Source organism: Moschus berezovskii, chromosome 9 (assembly GCF_049115385.1).
Source record: "Moschus berezovskii isolate FMDL1 chromosome 9, NW_MosBer_1.0, whole genome shotgun sequence".
Classification (NCBI taxonomy): Eukaryota; Metazoa; Chordata; class Mammalia; order Artiodactyla; family Moschidae; genus Moschus; species Moschus berezovskii.
This window is the reverse complement of record NC_142468.1, coordinates 49384909-49401639: the sequence shown is the minus strand read 5'-3', so window position 1 is coordinate 49401639 and position 16731 is coordinate 49384909. Positions and strand designations below refer to the sequence as shown.

The 16731-nt window shown below is 39.5% G+C and overlaps 1 protein-coding gene across 2 annotated transcripts in view; it reads left to right on the top strand.

Moving 5' to 3' along the window:
- PRTG (protogenin) overlaps positions 1–16731 on the top strand; it is a 147041-nt gene that overhangs the window by 83034 nt on the left and 47276 nt on the right. For both annotated transcript variants that reach the window (XM_055437176.2, XM_088840295.1), the window contains exons 10-11: positions 2799–3104; positions 8438–8626. In XM_055437176.2, the coding sequence (XP_055293151.2) occupies positions 2799–3104; positions 8438–8626 (495 nt within the window). The remainder of the gene's footprint in view (positions 1–2798; positions 3105–8437; positions 8627–16731) is intronic.

Sequence of the window (16731 nt, the reverse complement as noted above, 5' to 3'; positions counted from 1 at the left end):
TCTTTATCTCACTCTTCAGGGCCTCTCCACAGCCCATTTTGGTACTCTATAGTGTGAAAGGGGGATTATTTAAAATATGCTTAATTACACTGTTCCCCCTTTACAAATGTTTTCTCATCCATCCTCAAGAAATGGTCCTCCTCTAGTTCTCAGAGTATTTTAATATAAATGATTCTCAAATCTTTTTCATCCAGTTAGTCCTATATCTCTTATATTCCTATAATGCCACTTGTGTAAATGTTTATAAATGCAGACTTTTACTAAAGGAAAAAATTATCACTGATCTGGATGCTGAATTCCACATTTGAGTTTATTCTGTTTTAGAGTGAACCAGACCTCTCTGGTTATATCATTGTGTTTAACAACCTCTGACATGCATAACTAAAGTGAAACACAGGCTGGTGTTTGCTGTTGTTGTTGCTTTGGGTTTATTTGGTATATGAGGTATTGCCCCATAGAAGAAAATGTGTCTAAAGCACAGCAAGCCACTGGTTAAACTTGCCAGATCCAGTTCGGTTATGATCTCAAAGTTTTCTCCTTTAATCCTTTCCTTATTTTGCAACTTTTTCGTTTAATTAAATTTCATTTCGTTTTCTGGATAATATACGGACTTCTGACGCTGCTTTTTCAGTTTCCACATCAGTATCCTCCCCTCCGCACACACATTTCCTCAGCCTGTGCTTGTCAGGCTTCAGGCAAGATACTGGAGTGGGCTGCCATTCTACTCTGTGTGGGTCTCCTAGGGTACACAGCAGACACAGCTAATATATGTGAAATGTTTACCACTGCCTGTTCTAAAAACCTTTCCTCCAGTGGCTCATTTAATCCCGACCTAGCCCTATGATAGAAGAACCATTGTTATATAAGAGCAGTGAGGTGTAGGTGTGAGAAAGCAGGCTCTAGATCTAGTTCCTCACTTCCAAGCTGTGTGACCTTGGGTAAGTGATTTCACCTCTCTACCTCAGTTTCCTTAGCTATAAAGTAGAAATAATAATGACACTCTTTTCACTGGGTTTTTATGAGAATTCATGTGTTCATGTAAAGGACTCAGAAATGCTTAGTTTTCCCTTTTCTACCTATTATTTCATTAATTCAATAAATAATTATTGAATACCTGCTATATGTTATTCAGTATTTAGTAGTGAATGAAAGAGATGAAAAATTGGCCCATAACTTGTGGAGCTTACTTTCTACTGTGGGAGAAGAGGGAGAGGAACAATAAATAAGATAAACACCCAGTGATATATACTAGGTTAGATAGTGATAAGTGTTAAGAAGAAGAAAGAAAGCAGGGAAGGGGAGTAAGGCTTCAGACAGAGATACCTCTTGTCATGGGTTGCATTTGAAGACCTCAAGGAAATGAAGGGGCTTCCCTGGTGGCTCAAATGGTAAAGAATCTGCCTGCAATTCCGCATAACTGGGTTCTATCCCCTGAAGAAGGGAATGGCTACCCACTCCAGTATCCTTGCCTGGAGAATTCTAAGAACAGAGGAGCCTGGTGGACTACAGTCCATGAGGTCGCAAAGAGTCGGACACGACTGAGCGACTAACACACACACAAAGGAAATGAAAATGAGGGAACTGGCTAAGCAAATGACTGGAGGACGAGCATTCTAGGAGAGGAAACAGAAATTGCTAAGGGCCTGAAGCACAAGCATGGCTACAGTGGAGGGAACAAGCAGAAAGTAGTAGGAGACGAGGCACAGAATGAGGAGCCAACCATACAAGTATCAGTGGATAGGGTTTTGTATAAAGCTTCAGCGAGGACTTTAGCTTTTCCTGTGAGTGAAATGAGAGCTATTTTGAGGAGAATAATGACAAGATCTGACCTGAATTTAATAGCAGATGTGTTGAGACTAAACGGTAGTGATGAGGACAGAGGCAGGGAGATTTGTTAGAAGGCTATTGCGACAATACAGGCTGAGGGTGACGGTGCAGGGACCATGGGAACGGCCATGTGAGTCACAGAGCCATGGGGTTGAATGTGGGGAGCGTGTGGAGGAGTCAGGGGTGACACCAGGGTTTTCATCTTTTGCAGTTGGACAAATAGTTTGCATCACTTGAGGTAGGAAAGCCTATAGAAGAAACTATTGTTTTCATCCCCATTTTGTGTATGAAGAAACCTAGACACAGAGAAAATTAATTTGGCCAAGATCACACACAGTAGAAATTGATATAACAAGGACTCAGTTACACAGAGGCTAACTCCAGAACTCATCTTAACTTTTAATATTAGACTGCTTCCCAGTATTCTTGGCCCATTTTCCTGGAGTGCCAGTTATATTCAGATTATTTACAGGAAAATCATTGTGTTCATGTTAAGCAGCATGGAGATATATTATAGTTGAGGATAAAAAAAGTCACACTAATTTTTAAGATACAACTGTTAAACACTTCAAATAATTTGTCAGGTTTTAACCCTGCTGTCCTCAGCTTCTCCATTCTTGTATAATTCTCTTCTATGTTTTAAGGCATCTTGGTGAAGTTATTGAGAAATATCCTCATGTTTTTTATGAGTATTAAATAAGCTCATATTCATCCCAGACAACATCAAAACAGTCACAGCAACATTGATGAAAATCTTGCTTTCTTTGGTTCTCTACACTGGATCCTCCCTTCAATATTTTTTCCTTCCTTTTTCTGGTTTGTACTCTGCTTGACTGGAAGCTTCAGTCAGGGTTGAAAGTACTTCTCCTTTATGATGTGCTGCTGCTAAGATACTTCAGTAAATACTAGTGTCCTAGTTGATGATTTTGATTCTAAATATTGATAAGCAATCTGCCTTCTTGTATGACTAGTTCCCCTGAGACCTCCTGAAATTAGTTTGACAAGTCGAAGTCCCACTGATATCCTCGTCTCCTGGCTGCCCATCCCAGCCAAGTACCGGCGGGGCCAGGTGGTCCTCTACCGCCTCTCCTTCCGCCTGAGCACTGAAAACTCAATCCAAGTTCTGGAGCTCCCAGGGACCACTCATGAGCATCTCTTGGAAGGCCTGAAACCTGATAGTGTCTACCTGGTGAGGATTACTGCTGCCACCAGAGTGGGGCTGGGAGAGTCTTCAGTATGGACCTCACACAGGACACCCAAAGCTACAAGTGTGAAAGGTAAATGTTGACTATTGAGGAAGAATAACACAGTATCTTTCTTTTTTGTCTTATCTAACTTAGGTTTATATTTTTAAATTTTGTCTTAAAAATTAAAATATTCCATAGATCATGGGTTTAATTGAAAACAATTTAAACTTTTGGTTACTTTATGTTTAATTTGCACATCTTTCAAAGATACATGGGTCCATATTATACAGAGTGAAGTAAGTCAGAAAGAGAAAGATAAATATCATATACTAACACATATATTGATTATATTCTTTGCAACCAAAGATGGAGAAGCTGTATACAGTTAGCAAAAACAAGACCAGGAGCTGACTGTGGCTCAGATCATGAACTCCTTATTGCGAAGTTCAGACTTAAATTGAAGAAAGTAGGGAAAACCACTAGACCATTCAGATATGACCTCAATCAAATCCCTTATGATTATACAGTGGAAGTGAGAAATAGATTTAAGGGACTAGATCTGATTGATAGAGTGCCTGATGAACTCTGGATGGAGGTTCGTGACATTGTACAGGAGACAGGGACCAAGACCATCCCCATGGAAAAGAAATGCAAAAGAGTGAAATGGCTGTCTGAGGAGGCCTTACAAATAGCTGTGAAAAGAAGAGAGGCGAAAAGCAAAGGAGAAAAGGAAAGATATAAGCATCTGAATGCAGAGTTCCAAAGAATAGCAAGGAGAGATAAGAAAGCCTTCCTCAGTGATCAATGCAAAGAAATAGAGGAAAACAACAGAATGGGAAAAACAAGAGACCTCTTCAAGAAAATTAGAGATTCCAAGGGAACATTTCATGCAAAGATGGGCTCGGTAAAGGACAGAAATGGTATGGACCTAACAGAAGCAGAAGATATTAAGAAGAGGTGGCAGGAATACACAGAAGAACTGTACAAAAAAGATCTTCACGACCAAGATAGTCACGATAATGTGATCACTGACCTAGAGCCAGACATCTTGGAATGTGAAGTCAAGTGGGCCTCAGAAAGCATCACTACTAACAAAGCTAGTGGAGGTGATGGAATTCCAGTTGAGCTATTTCAAGTCTTGAAAGATGATGCTGTGAAAGTGCTGCACTCAATATGCCAGCAGGTATGGAAAACTCAGCGCTGGCCACAGGACTGGAAGAGGTCAGTCTTCATTCCAATCCCAAAGAAAGGCAATGCCAAAGAATGCTCAAACTACCGGACAATTGCACTCATCTCACACGCTAGTAAAGTCATGCTCAAAATTCTCCAAGCCAGGCTTCAGCAGTATGTAAACCGTGAACTCCCAGATGTTCAAGCAGGTTTTAGAAAAGGCAGAGGCACCAGAGATCAAATTGCCAACATCCGCTGGATCATGGAGAAAGCAAGAGAGTTTCAGAAAAACATCTATTTCTGCTTCATTGACTATGCCAAGGCCTTTGACTGTGTGGATCACAATAAACTGTGGAACATTCTGAAAGAGATGGGAATCCCAGACCACCACCTGCCTCTTGAGAAACCTGTATACAGGTCAGGAAGCAACAGTCAGAACTGGACATGGAACAACAGACTGGTTCCAAATAGGAAAAGGTGTACGTCAAGGTTGTATATTGTCACCTTGCTTATTTAACTTATATGCAGAGTACATCATGAGGAACGCTGGGCTGGAAGAAGCACAAGCTGGAATCAAGATTGCTGGGAGAAATATCAATAACCTCAGATATGCAGATGACATTACCCTTATGGCAGAAAGTGAAGAGGAACTCAAAAGCCTCTTGATGAAAGTGAAAGAGGAGAGTGAAAAGGTTGGCTTGAAGCTCAACATTCAGAAAACAAAGATCATGGCATCTGGTCCCATCACTTCATGGGAAATAGATGGAAAAACAGTGGAAACAGTGTCAGACTTTGTTTTTTTTGGGCTCCAAAATCACTGCAGATGCTGATTGCAGCCATGAAATTAAAAGACGCTTGCTCCTTGGAAGGAAAGTTATGACCAACCTTGATAGTATATTAAAAAGCAGAGACATTGCTTTGCCAACCAAGGTCCATCTAGTCAAGGCAATGGTTTTTCCCGTGGTAATGTATGGATGTGAGAGCTGGACTGTGAAGAAAGCTGATCGCCGAAGAATCGATGCTTTTGAACTGTGGTGTTGGAGAAGACTCTTGAGAGTCCCTTATACTGCAAGGAGATCCAACCAGTCCATTCTAAAGGAGATCAATCCTGGATGTTCATTGAAGGGACTGATGCTAAAGCTGAAACTGCAATACTTTGGCCACCTCATGCGACGAGTTGACTCACTGGAAAAGACTCTGATGCTGGGAAAGGTTGGGGGCAGGAGGAGAAGGGGACGACGGAGAATGAGATGGCTGGATGGCATCACCGACTCTGTGGACATGAGTTTGAGTGTACTCCGGGAGTTGGTGATGGACAGGGAGGCCTGGCGTTCTGTGATTCATGGGGTCGCGGAGAGTCGGACACGACTGAGCTGAACTGAACTGAACTGAACACATATATATGGAATCCAGAAAGATGGTACTGAAGAATTTATTTGCAGGGCAGCAGTGGAGAAGCAGACATAGAGAACAGACTTATGGACACAGGGATGGGAAGGAGAGGGTGAGATGTATGGAGAGAGTAACATGGAAACTTACATTACCGTATGTAAAATAGATAACCAACGGGAATTTGCTATATGTCTCCGTTCCGTTCCGTTCTGTCGCTCAGTCGTGACCGACTCTTTGCGACCCCGTGGACTGTAGCCTACCAGGCTTCTCCGTCCATGGGATTCTCCAGGCAAGAATACTATATGTCTCAGGTAACTCAAAACAGGAGCTCTGTATCAACCTAATGGGGTGGAATGGGGAGTGAGATGAGAGGGAGGTAAGAGAGAGGGAATATATGTATACTTATGTCTGATTCATGTTGAGGTTTGACAGAAAACAGCAAAATTCTGTAAAGCAATTACCTTCAATTAAAAAATTAATTAAAAAAAGATCCGTTCCGTTCCGTCGCTCAGTCGTGTCCGACTCTATGCGACCCCGTGGACTGTAGCCTACCAGGCTTCTCCGTCCATGGGATTTTCCAGGCAAGAATACTGGAGTGGGTTACCATTTCCTTCTCCAGGGGATCTTCCCGACCCAGGGATTGAACCCGGGTCTCCCGCATACGTGGGTCTAAATCAAATTGAATTACCAAGTTATTTATTCAGTTCAGTTCAGTTCAGTCGCTCAGTCATGTCCGACTCTTTGCAACCCCATGAATCACAGTACGCCAGGCCTCCCTGTCCATCACCAACTCCCGGAGTTCACCCAAACTCAGGTCCATAGAGTCGGTGATGCCATCCAGCCAGCTCATTCTCTGTCGTCCCCGTCTCCTCACACCCCCAATCCCTCCCAGCATGAGACTCTTTTCCAGTGAGTCAACTCGTCGCATGAGGTGGCCAAAGTATTGGAGTTTCAGCTTTAGCATCAGTGCTTCCAATAAACACCCAGGATTGATCTCCTTCATAATGGACTGGTTGGATCTCCTTGCAGTCCAGGGGACTCTCAAGAGTCTTCTCCAGCACCACAGTTCAAAAGCATCAACTCTTCGGCGATCAGCCTTCTTCACAGTCCAACTCTCACATCCATACATGACCATGGGAAAAACCATAGCCTTGACTAGATGGACCTTTGTTGACAAAGTGATGTCTCTGCTTTTTAATATGCTATCTAGGTTGGTCATAACCTTCCAAGGAGTAAGCGTCTTTTAATTTCATGGCTGCAGTCAGCATCTGCAGTGATTTTGCAGCCCCCAAAAATAAAGTCTGACACTGTTTCCACTGTTTCCCCATTTCCCATGAAGTGATGGGACCAGATGCCATGATCTTTGTTTTCTGAATGTTGAGCTTCAAGCCAACCTTTTCACTCTCCTCTTTCACTTTCATCAAGAGGCTTTTGAGTTCCTCTTCACTTTCTGCCATAAGGGTGGTGTCATCTGCATATCTGAGGTTGTTGATATTTCTCCCGGCAATCTTGATTCCAGCTTGTGCTTCTTCCAGCCCAGCGTTCCTCATGATGTACTCTACATATAAGTTGAATAAGCAGGGTAGAGACCTAATTAATATCACTCCTGCGCTGGTGCAGCCACTGCACTCAATGCAAAGAAATAGAGCACTCAATTTTTCTGGGCTCCAAAATAACTGCAGATGGTGATTGCAGCCATGAAATTAAAAGACACTCCTTTAGAAGGAAAGTTATGACCAACCTAGACAGCATATTAAAAAGCAGAGACATCAGTTTGTCAACAAAGGTCCATCTAGTCAAGGCTATGGTTTTTCCAGTGGTCATGTATGGATGTGAGAGTTGGACTATAAAGAAAGCTGAGCGCTGAAGAATTGATGCTTTTGAACTGTGGTGTTGGAGAAGACTCTTGAGAGTCCCTTGGACTGCAAGGAGATGCAACCAGTCCATCCTAAAGGAGATTAGTCCTGGGGTGTTCATTGGAAGGACTGATGCTAAAGCTGAAACTCCAATACTTTGGCCACCCAATGTGAAGAGCTGAATCATTTGAAAAGACCCTGCTGCTGGGAAAGATTGAGGGCAGGAGGAGAAGGGGACGACAGAGGATGAGATGGCATCACCAACTCAATGGACATGGGTTTGGGTGGACTCCGGGAGTTGGTGATGGACAGGGAGGCCTGGCGTGCTGCAGTTATGGGGTCACAAAGAGTCGGACACGACTGAGCGACTGAACTGAACTGAATTAATATCACTACCATATATTTTTAAACAGATCATCAATTTAATAGAAAGACCATAATACTAGGAAGTTTCAGACCCTCCTCCTCTTTTACTAATGCAGAGTGTAATGTGACTGGGCTTTTTGTTTTTAATTGATTAATCACAATTAGATGGTCAAAATTAGTAAATACATATGACTGATTCATTTTAATATTTGGCAAAAACAACAAAATTCTGTAAGTAATTATCCTTCAGTTAAAAAATAAATATTTTAAAATTAGGAAATACATATTGCTTCTTTGAAAAAACTTCATATCCACAACTATAATTTTGTTCTTACTTATATATTGGATTGGCCAAAAAGTTCATTTGGGTTTTTATACACTGTTATGGAAAAACCCAAACAAACTTTTTGGCCAACCAATGCCTAGTTTTTTGTTTTTGTTTTTTGTAGTATCGTATACTTTTAATTCTGTCTCAAAGTTTAATATCATTGTGTAATTTTTAATATGAAGGGCAAGTATAATTATCAGAATTGAACTTTTATGCAGCTGTTGATTTAGAACGGAGAGCTCTCCACTCTCCTGTGTTTTCACGTGAATTATAAGTTTTCTTACACATACACATCTGGTGAATTTTTCTAGCCCCTAAATCTCCAGAGTTACATTTGGAACCTCTGAACTGTACCACCATTTCTGTGAAGTGGCAGCAAGATGCTGAGGATACAGCAACCATTCAAGGCTACAAGCTGTACTACAAAGAGGAAGGGCAGCAGGAGCACGGACCCATTTTCTTAGATACCAGGGACCTTCTCTACACTCTCAGTGGTTTAGGTGAGTGAACATGTACAGTGCTTTTCCTTTTTCCCTTCCTCTCTGACCATTTGGGAGAAAAAGTTATTGGATATAAGGCAGAATCACTGACTTAATAATGAAAAGAAAAGTGACTTTACTACCTCACTGTGTGTATTCTACTGCGTAAGTCATTCAGTGGTCCTTGACTCACCATTGAGTGACTCGGTACAGTGTCACAAGTGCTCAGTCATTCAGTCATGTCTGACTCTTTGCAACCCCACGGACTTCAGCCCATCAGGCTCCTCTGTCCATGGGATTCTCCGGGCAAGAATACTGGAGTGGGTTGCCATTTCCTCTTCCAGGGGATCCTCCCAACCCAGGGATCAAATCTGGGTCTCCTGCATTGCAGGCAGATTCTTTACCATCTAAGCCAATATATCTTTCTGTCTTCTCCCCACCATTGGGCATCTGACTTTCTTTCTGAAGTTCACTTCTGGCAGAGTGAGATACTGATCTATTCCTGTGACTGTATGGTGGATGTAGAATAGAAATGTGAAAATAGCAATATTGTTATACCAGATCATCAGATTAACTTAGAAATTACCTGAGAGACATAAAGAGCAAATTAATGGTTACCAGTGCGGAGGGGAGAGGCACTATGGGGTGGGGGAGAGAGGGGTATAAAAATTATTGGGTGTATAAAGGCTCTAGAATTATAGTACAACATGGGGAGTATAGCCAATATTCTGTAATAATTGTAAATGGACTTTAAGATTTAAAACTGTATTAACAAATAAATAACCAAATAAAAAAAAAGAAATTGCCTGAGAGTTCTGTATAGGTATATTATTTTGCATGTGTAAAAAATATGTAAATTGTGTATAAAATAACGCTGTAACATATGAACCATGTAACTGTAAATATTTATTGTATGTAGTTCTAACACAGAATCACTCAAGAAAACATTTAACTTTATGTTTGGGTTCATCAGAGTTCTGAAAGACACTGTTTTATTTGCTATTCATCCTATCTTTGCACAGTGAAAGGGTTTTGTGATGTAAACATGTTTAATAGAAGATATAAAAAAGACACAACTACAATAAATGCATGAGTATAAACAGATACTCAAGGTGTAGTATGCACAGTTAGTTGTTTGTTGCTCGTGAGTAGGTTTTTACCCTTAAGCACAAAGCAGCAAGTTTATGATCATCAGCTGAATTCCTACTGGATTGTTATAGCCCCTTCTGCACATACTGGACATTTACAAGCACTCTGACTTTCCCCGTCACAGACCACCCTTTGGTGTACGGGCAGGAAAGAGGCGCAGTGGTCCCATCCAGGAAGGCTTCATTTCCCTGGCCTTGCAGCATTAGACCAGAGTCCCTGTGAGTAAGAAGCAGTGGTGCAAATCTCTTTTCAGACCCAAGGACACAGAACCCCACCCTCCAGTTCTTGGCAGTAGTTTTCCAGATGGCATTTTGCTTATAATCTTGTTGTTTTGGATTTTAATTGAATCTGTATTAGGTTAAATAAGTTTCACAGTTGATCCCTGTCATGCAGCTTTATAAAGGATGAGAAGTTACATATGTTCCAGGGTGACCTTCCTTAAGCCATTGATGCTCAGATGACATTAGCCCAACCTACTGTCAAGCACTCAGCAGCATTTATCTCTAGCCATGCTTTCTCAGGGTCCCTTCCCTTTCCATAGGCATGTTATTTCATCTGGAAAATTTTAGTCAGTATCAAGTAAGAAGCAGGCTGTGAGACAATTGTTGATGAAAAATCATACATCAAGCTTAATACCTCCAATTTCTTCACTGATAGTTTAGAAATATAAATATACTGAAGATACAAAACAGTAGATTCTTAGAGCAGTCTTCTTGAACATATTAGTAGCTTATTCTAAACAGATGAGTAATTTATTGGGAAAAAAAGTAATGCTCTGCTTGTGAAAAGTTTAGAGAAACATTTTATTAAAACTTTGCCAACTAAAAACAGTTCTTTAAAATTTAATTTTTTTCTGCAGATAGCATACATTTATATATAGAGAGAAGATCCATTGATTTTTGTTAAAATCTTTTATAATCTCTATATAATAGCTTTCATCCTATAAACCTTTATTTCTTCCTGTGTTTTAAAAATAAATTGCATATGTTTACTGCCTGAGATTTTTTATGGTATGATCCTTTGCATATGCCATTTGGGGTAATTCAGTTTAAAATTATTTTACAGTATATAAAAATAGGAAATGATTCTGTTATAGTCCATATACCCCATCTATTAAAATAGACCCATGTTTCCCGACTGGAGTTAGACTGAGTGGCTGGAGTAATTGCAGTGCAGGGTGGCAGAGGACTTTGTCATGGCTTTAGGGCTTTCTTGTTAGAGGCATGTTCCATACCCCTGGAGTTTGAGGGACAGAGCTGGAATGGTTGACTGTCAGGGATGCAGTTGTACAGATTCACACATTGTACAGCTGTTAACTAGATCACCTTTAAGATGACTTCTAATTTTTAGAGTCCTGGGATCTTATCTTCTTTTCTTAAAAGGCACCGTGGGGCCTAACCCAGCTTATAGCAAGTGAATGGCTTTACCCCACTAAGCAACCAAGTGTCAACAGCTCTCACTCCTTTCCTTCTTACTTTTGGCTGTTGGGGGTGGGCAGTATCTTCTGTTAACTGGACAGCTGACCATCTGTGCTCATTTTTAGCGAGAGCATCTGGCAGTAGCTGCCTGTTTAACAGAGAGTGATGTGTCTAAAGGGCAGTAGGTTAAGGGAACCCTATCTGTGTCTTACACGGCGAATACTTGCTTTTACTGAGCTTCTGCACATTAAAGATACTCTAACTGGAACTAGATTTACTAAGTGGGCTTGGAAATGAAATTTAAATGCTTTTGTTTGCTGATTCAGTGTCAGTTTGAGTAGCAAACTGATGTCTCAAAATTTCATTTTCATACTAATCCCCTTTCTGATGCCCTTTTTGTTCAATTTCTGGTAATTAAGTTTTCGTTAAAAAAGTATGTTACTGGGACATATTTTCCTTAGTAACATATATATAGTTCTTTGTTTCTGAAAAAAGAAATAGGTGAAGGAGTTCATGTATTTCAGTTCCTTTAACAGTCATTTAAAATTCTTTTTTATGTAAGGCATTATAGCACTAGATTAAAAAAATGTAACGAATGTGACCACTGCTTAAAACAAGAAGGATTAAACCAAGATTCAGTTGACTTGCTTGTCTTTCTCCCAGATTTTCTCCCAAATCTGATTAACTAAATTTAATTGTACTTAATATTGAAAGTTATTTTAGAACATTTTACTCTAAACCCTCAAAGCTCCATTCCCTGAAATGTAGAATGTTTTGTTTTTTAAAGTGGCTAAAGAGATTCTTGTGTATTTGTTAGTGTAACATAAATATTGGCAGAGCAGTGGAAGTATTTTAATGTTGCTAGTTTGTTCTGGTTTAATGGTTTTAAGATATACAGTTTGATTTTATTGGAAGTGGTTTACTTTGGGGGAGTTGGATAAAAAGCACTGGGCTTGTGATTTAATGTTTATGTGATTTGTTCTAAATTGTGGTTTGTGGTTTTCTTCAAGATTTTGCATCTTTGTAGTGATAATTTTCACTTAGGTTTTTTACCCCCTTGGCACTTTAAGTGTTTAGTTCGATTTTAAATAGAATTTTAAAGTGTTTGCTTCATTCATCATACAATAAACTGAAGCAAAATTAATAGCACAGTTGTGCTTCCTGATAATAGGCTGATTGGAATAATTTGTTCCTCTTTTATTGTCTGTTTATTTCAGAAATTGGCTTCAAATTCTGAAGTTAGAGTTTGTAATCACAAGAGGACTGTTTCCATAAGCTGATTGTCAGAAACTGTTCTTAATTGTTTTGTCTGTGTAGAGGAAAGTGAAAAGGGGAGGATTACTTATATAGTGCTATTTTAGTTTAGCATTTAGGACACTGATACTAGATCATCTTTAGCTTCTATTTTGTCAAAGAATTTGTGCTATTAAATATTTCACAGCAAGCATGATTAGTGAGCAAGCTATTTAGCACCAATTGTAAAGATCTAAAATATTTAAAATCACACCTTCAAAACTTAGAGATCTCTTTTTGAGAAATCTAAAGTTAGAACTCTCAACTCTAGGAGTAGGAGTCTGAAGAAACAGTCCCTGATTAATGATGTAATTTTTTTTCTTTTTTTAAAATTTGTTTTTTAATTGGAGGAAATTTGCTGTACAGTGTTGTGATGGTTTCTACCATACAGCAACACAAATGTAATTTTAAAGTCCATTAGCCAGTTTGTGTAGAAGCATGATAAAATTAAGTGAGATTTCTCGGTGTTCTCTTTCCTTACATTATTGATAGAATGGGGTTTGGTTGTGTGGCTACATATCTCATGAAAGAAAATAGAACTAGCACTAGTGAGCCAAGTTGATCTAACCGGAGGAAGTTGTAATCTTTCCTTTTGTCAAGGCAGAACAAGATTTTGTGGCATGATGATCAGAGACGGTTCATTGTGAACCTTACTATAATAGAGATTTTGTTTTCAGGAGAATTAGAATCATTCAATTTATGAAATATGGAAGTCACGTTTTTAAAGCAAGCCTAAGTCTTTTCAGCAGAGAAGGCAATGGCAAGCCACTCCAGTACTCTTGCCTAGAAAATCCCATGGATGGAGGAGCTTGGTAGGCTGCAGTCCGTGGGGTCGCTAAGAGTCAGACACGACTGAGCAACTTTACATTCACTTTTCAGTTTCACACATTGGAGAAGGAAATGGCAACCCATTCCAGTGTTCTTGCCTGGAGAATCCCAGGGACGGGGGAGCCTGGTGGGCTTCCATCTATGGGGTCACACAGAGTCGGACACGACTGAAGTGACTTAGCAGCAGCAGCAGCAGCAAGTCTTTTCAGAGACTGTATTCCCTCACCCCTCTCAGCCAAGGAAGGCTTAGATAACACTCAGAAAATCTTTGAAAGCATGCTGCAGGTGAAAATCCGTATGGTGTGGTTGGTCTGCATGCTTCTGACTGCATCACTTAAGATGGAGTAAAAAAGACATGGTATTGTGTAACAAAATCTTCCTAACGGTGAATAATTTCAGATGTATAATTCTGTACTGACTTTTAGTGTATAAATTCATTTCAGATAATCTGATGCTTTGATACTGACTACCAGCCCAAATACCATTACAGATGTCAGTAATCTTTCACTGCTGAAGTAATGTATCAACAACAACATAAATATCATTAACTATTCTGTCCAGATTAGCTTTGACTTCGTAATGCAGCACTAGTTTCTATGAGATCATTTTGCTTTTATTTGTTAACAGACCATTTTTAGGATTGGTGTAAACATTCCATTAACATTATGGCTATCATCTACCACAGGCAAGATCTTTGAGGACATAGCCTCACATTTTTTGTCTCTCTTCAGTTCTTCCTGTGCTTTCAGTTCAGTTCAGCTCAGTCGTGTCCGACTCTTTGTGACCCCATGAATCACAGCACGGCAGGCCTCCCTGTCCATCACCAACTCCCGGAGTTCACTCAAACTCATGTCCATCGAGTCGGTGATGCCATCCAGCCATCTCATTCTCTGTCCTCCCCTTCTCCTGCCCGCAATCCCTCCCAGCATCAGAGTCTTTTCCAGTGAGTCAACTCTTCGCATGAGGTGGCCAAAGTATTGGAGTTTCAGCTTTAGCATCAGCCCTTCCTGTGCTTTACCACAGATAATTTTCACTTTTAGTAGAAAAAGTTGCTGTGAACAGTATCTGATTACATTCTTTTATTCTTTCTTTTCAAATAATTACAAAATAAGTTCATTTAACTCAAGTCAGTAGACTTCTTAAAGGAATGATTTTTGGAAACTACCTACTATGTAGGCCATAAAATTGACTATGAGTACAAATTAAAGGGAACATTTAAAAATTATTGCATTTCACTTCCTTCATTGTTAAGTATCTCTTAAGTTATCATTTTTTAATTTTGTGTTTAATCTGTTATCAAGACAAAACATGTTGACAGAGACTTTAGGGAATAGTGAAATATTTTTTCCTAATTTACTGAGAGTGAAAATCTTAAAAATTTCCTTTTCTGTACTGTCCAACAATGCCACATATGATTGATATTCAGATTACATTTTAGAATCTTAATACTTTAAAAAAATACTTTAAAAAACCACTTGCTCAAAAGAAATGGAGCTTCCATGTCTAAAACATCCCATTACTAAAAAATACTGTTTCATTAAGACAAAAAAACGATTTTTGTTTGACAGTTTGCAGCTACCTCTAATTAAAGACAGAGTGTTTATAGGTTGATGAAACTATCTTTTCTTAAATTCTTTTTCTTGGATGAAAGGTAATCTTCCATTTTAAAATATTTTTGATACTCTCTGGACAAAATTAGAGACCTATACTTTCTGTTTGGAAAAAATCTTGCCCAACTTTTAAGTCTTAACTCTTCTGGGAATATTTTTGTGATCCCAAATGGAATCAGGCTTTCCAGTAGTACATCATGTACAATACACTGTTACAGAAGAACGTGGCACTGACAGAGGAAAAGCATCAGTTGATGAAGTTTCGTGTCTACTGCCTCAATTTAACTTACAAGTTCCACAGTTTATTAACAAATTAAATCCTGGTTGTTTGCCTCAATAGAGATAATAATAATAGTTATTTTAGAATGTTAGGAGGATTCAATAACATAATACACATAAGGGTTAACATTGCATTGAATATTTCATTGTAAGTCCTCAACAAATCTTAGCTGTCATAATTATTTTTAAAATGGTTCTTCTCCCAGGATGGAATCTGAAAATGGATTAAAAAAATTTTTTTTCCCATGTTACTTTCCATGATCATTAGATGTGGAAACCACTACTTCTTGAGCTTTAATATGTGTATGAATTTACCCAAGAGCCTTGTTAAAATTTACTATGTCTGGGTGAAGCCTGAAATTTTTGTATTTCTACCTATTTTGAGAAGCAAGGATCTAGACCAGGACTAGGCAGATTTTGTCTGTAATGAGCCAGATAGTAAATGTTTTAGGCTTTGTGGGTGCTGTGAGCTGAATGTTTTATGTTCCCGCCAAGTTCATATGGTGTGAAGCCCTAATCCCTAATGTGGCTGTATTTGAAGACATAGCCTTTGAGAGTATGATAAATGTTGAATGAGGTCATGAGTGTGGGACCCTAATCTAACAGGGCTGGTGCCCTTATAAGAAGAGGAAGAAATACCAGAGTGCTCTCTCCACCATGAGACAGTGAGAAAGTAACAGTCTACAAGCCAGGAAGAGTTCTTATCAGAAACAGACTCCTGCCACACCTTGATCTTGGACTTCTCAGTCTCCAGAATCTTGAGTATGTAATTTCTGTGGTTTAAGCCATCCAGTCCATGGCATTTTGTCATGGCAGCCTATGCAGATGAATATAGTGGGCCATATGGTCTTCTTCCACAAATGCCTGACTCTGGCACTATAGCACAAAGCAGCATAGAAAATTCATAAACGTATGGGTGTTGGTTATGGTCCAATAAAGGTTTACTTATGGAAACTGAAATTTTCAAAAAATATTTATTTGGCTGTAGTGGGTCTCAGTTGTGGCACCTGGAATCTTGGGTCTTCATTGCAGCATGCAGACTTTCTAGTTGCCGCATTCAAACGCATAGTTGTGGCATGAGAACTCTTAGTTGGGATATGTGGAATCTAGTTCCCCAACCAGGAATCAAACCCGGGCCCCCTGCATTGGGAGCATGGCATCTTAGCTACTGGACTCCCAAGGAAGTCTCTGGAGACTGAAATTTGAGTTTCATGTAATTTTTGAAGTGTCATAAAATATTGTTTAAAATTTTTTTCTGACCACTCAAAAATGTGAACCATTTTTTAGCTGGCAGGTTACCCAGAGGCAGTAGGCCATATTGCTATGGTTTGGCAATTCCAGGTGTAGACTTGATAGTCTTTGCTCTTCAAAATGTAGTCCCAGGATCAGCAGCATAATCTGAAATTTTATTTAAATGTTGACTTTCAGGTTCCCCCATCCCTATCCCAGATCTACTGAAGCAGAGTCTCCATTTTAACACAATTACTAGGTGACTAGTATGTACGTAAAAGTGGAAACACTGGTCTAGATGACGTAGTACAGTAGTATT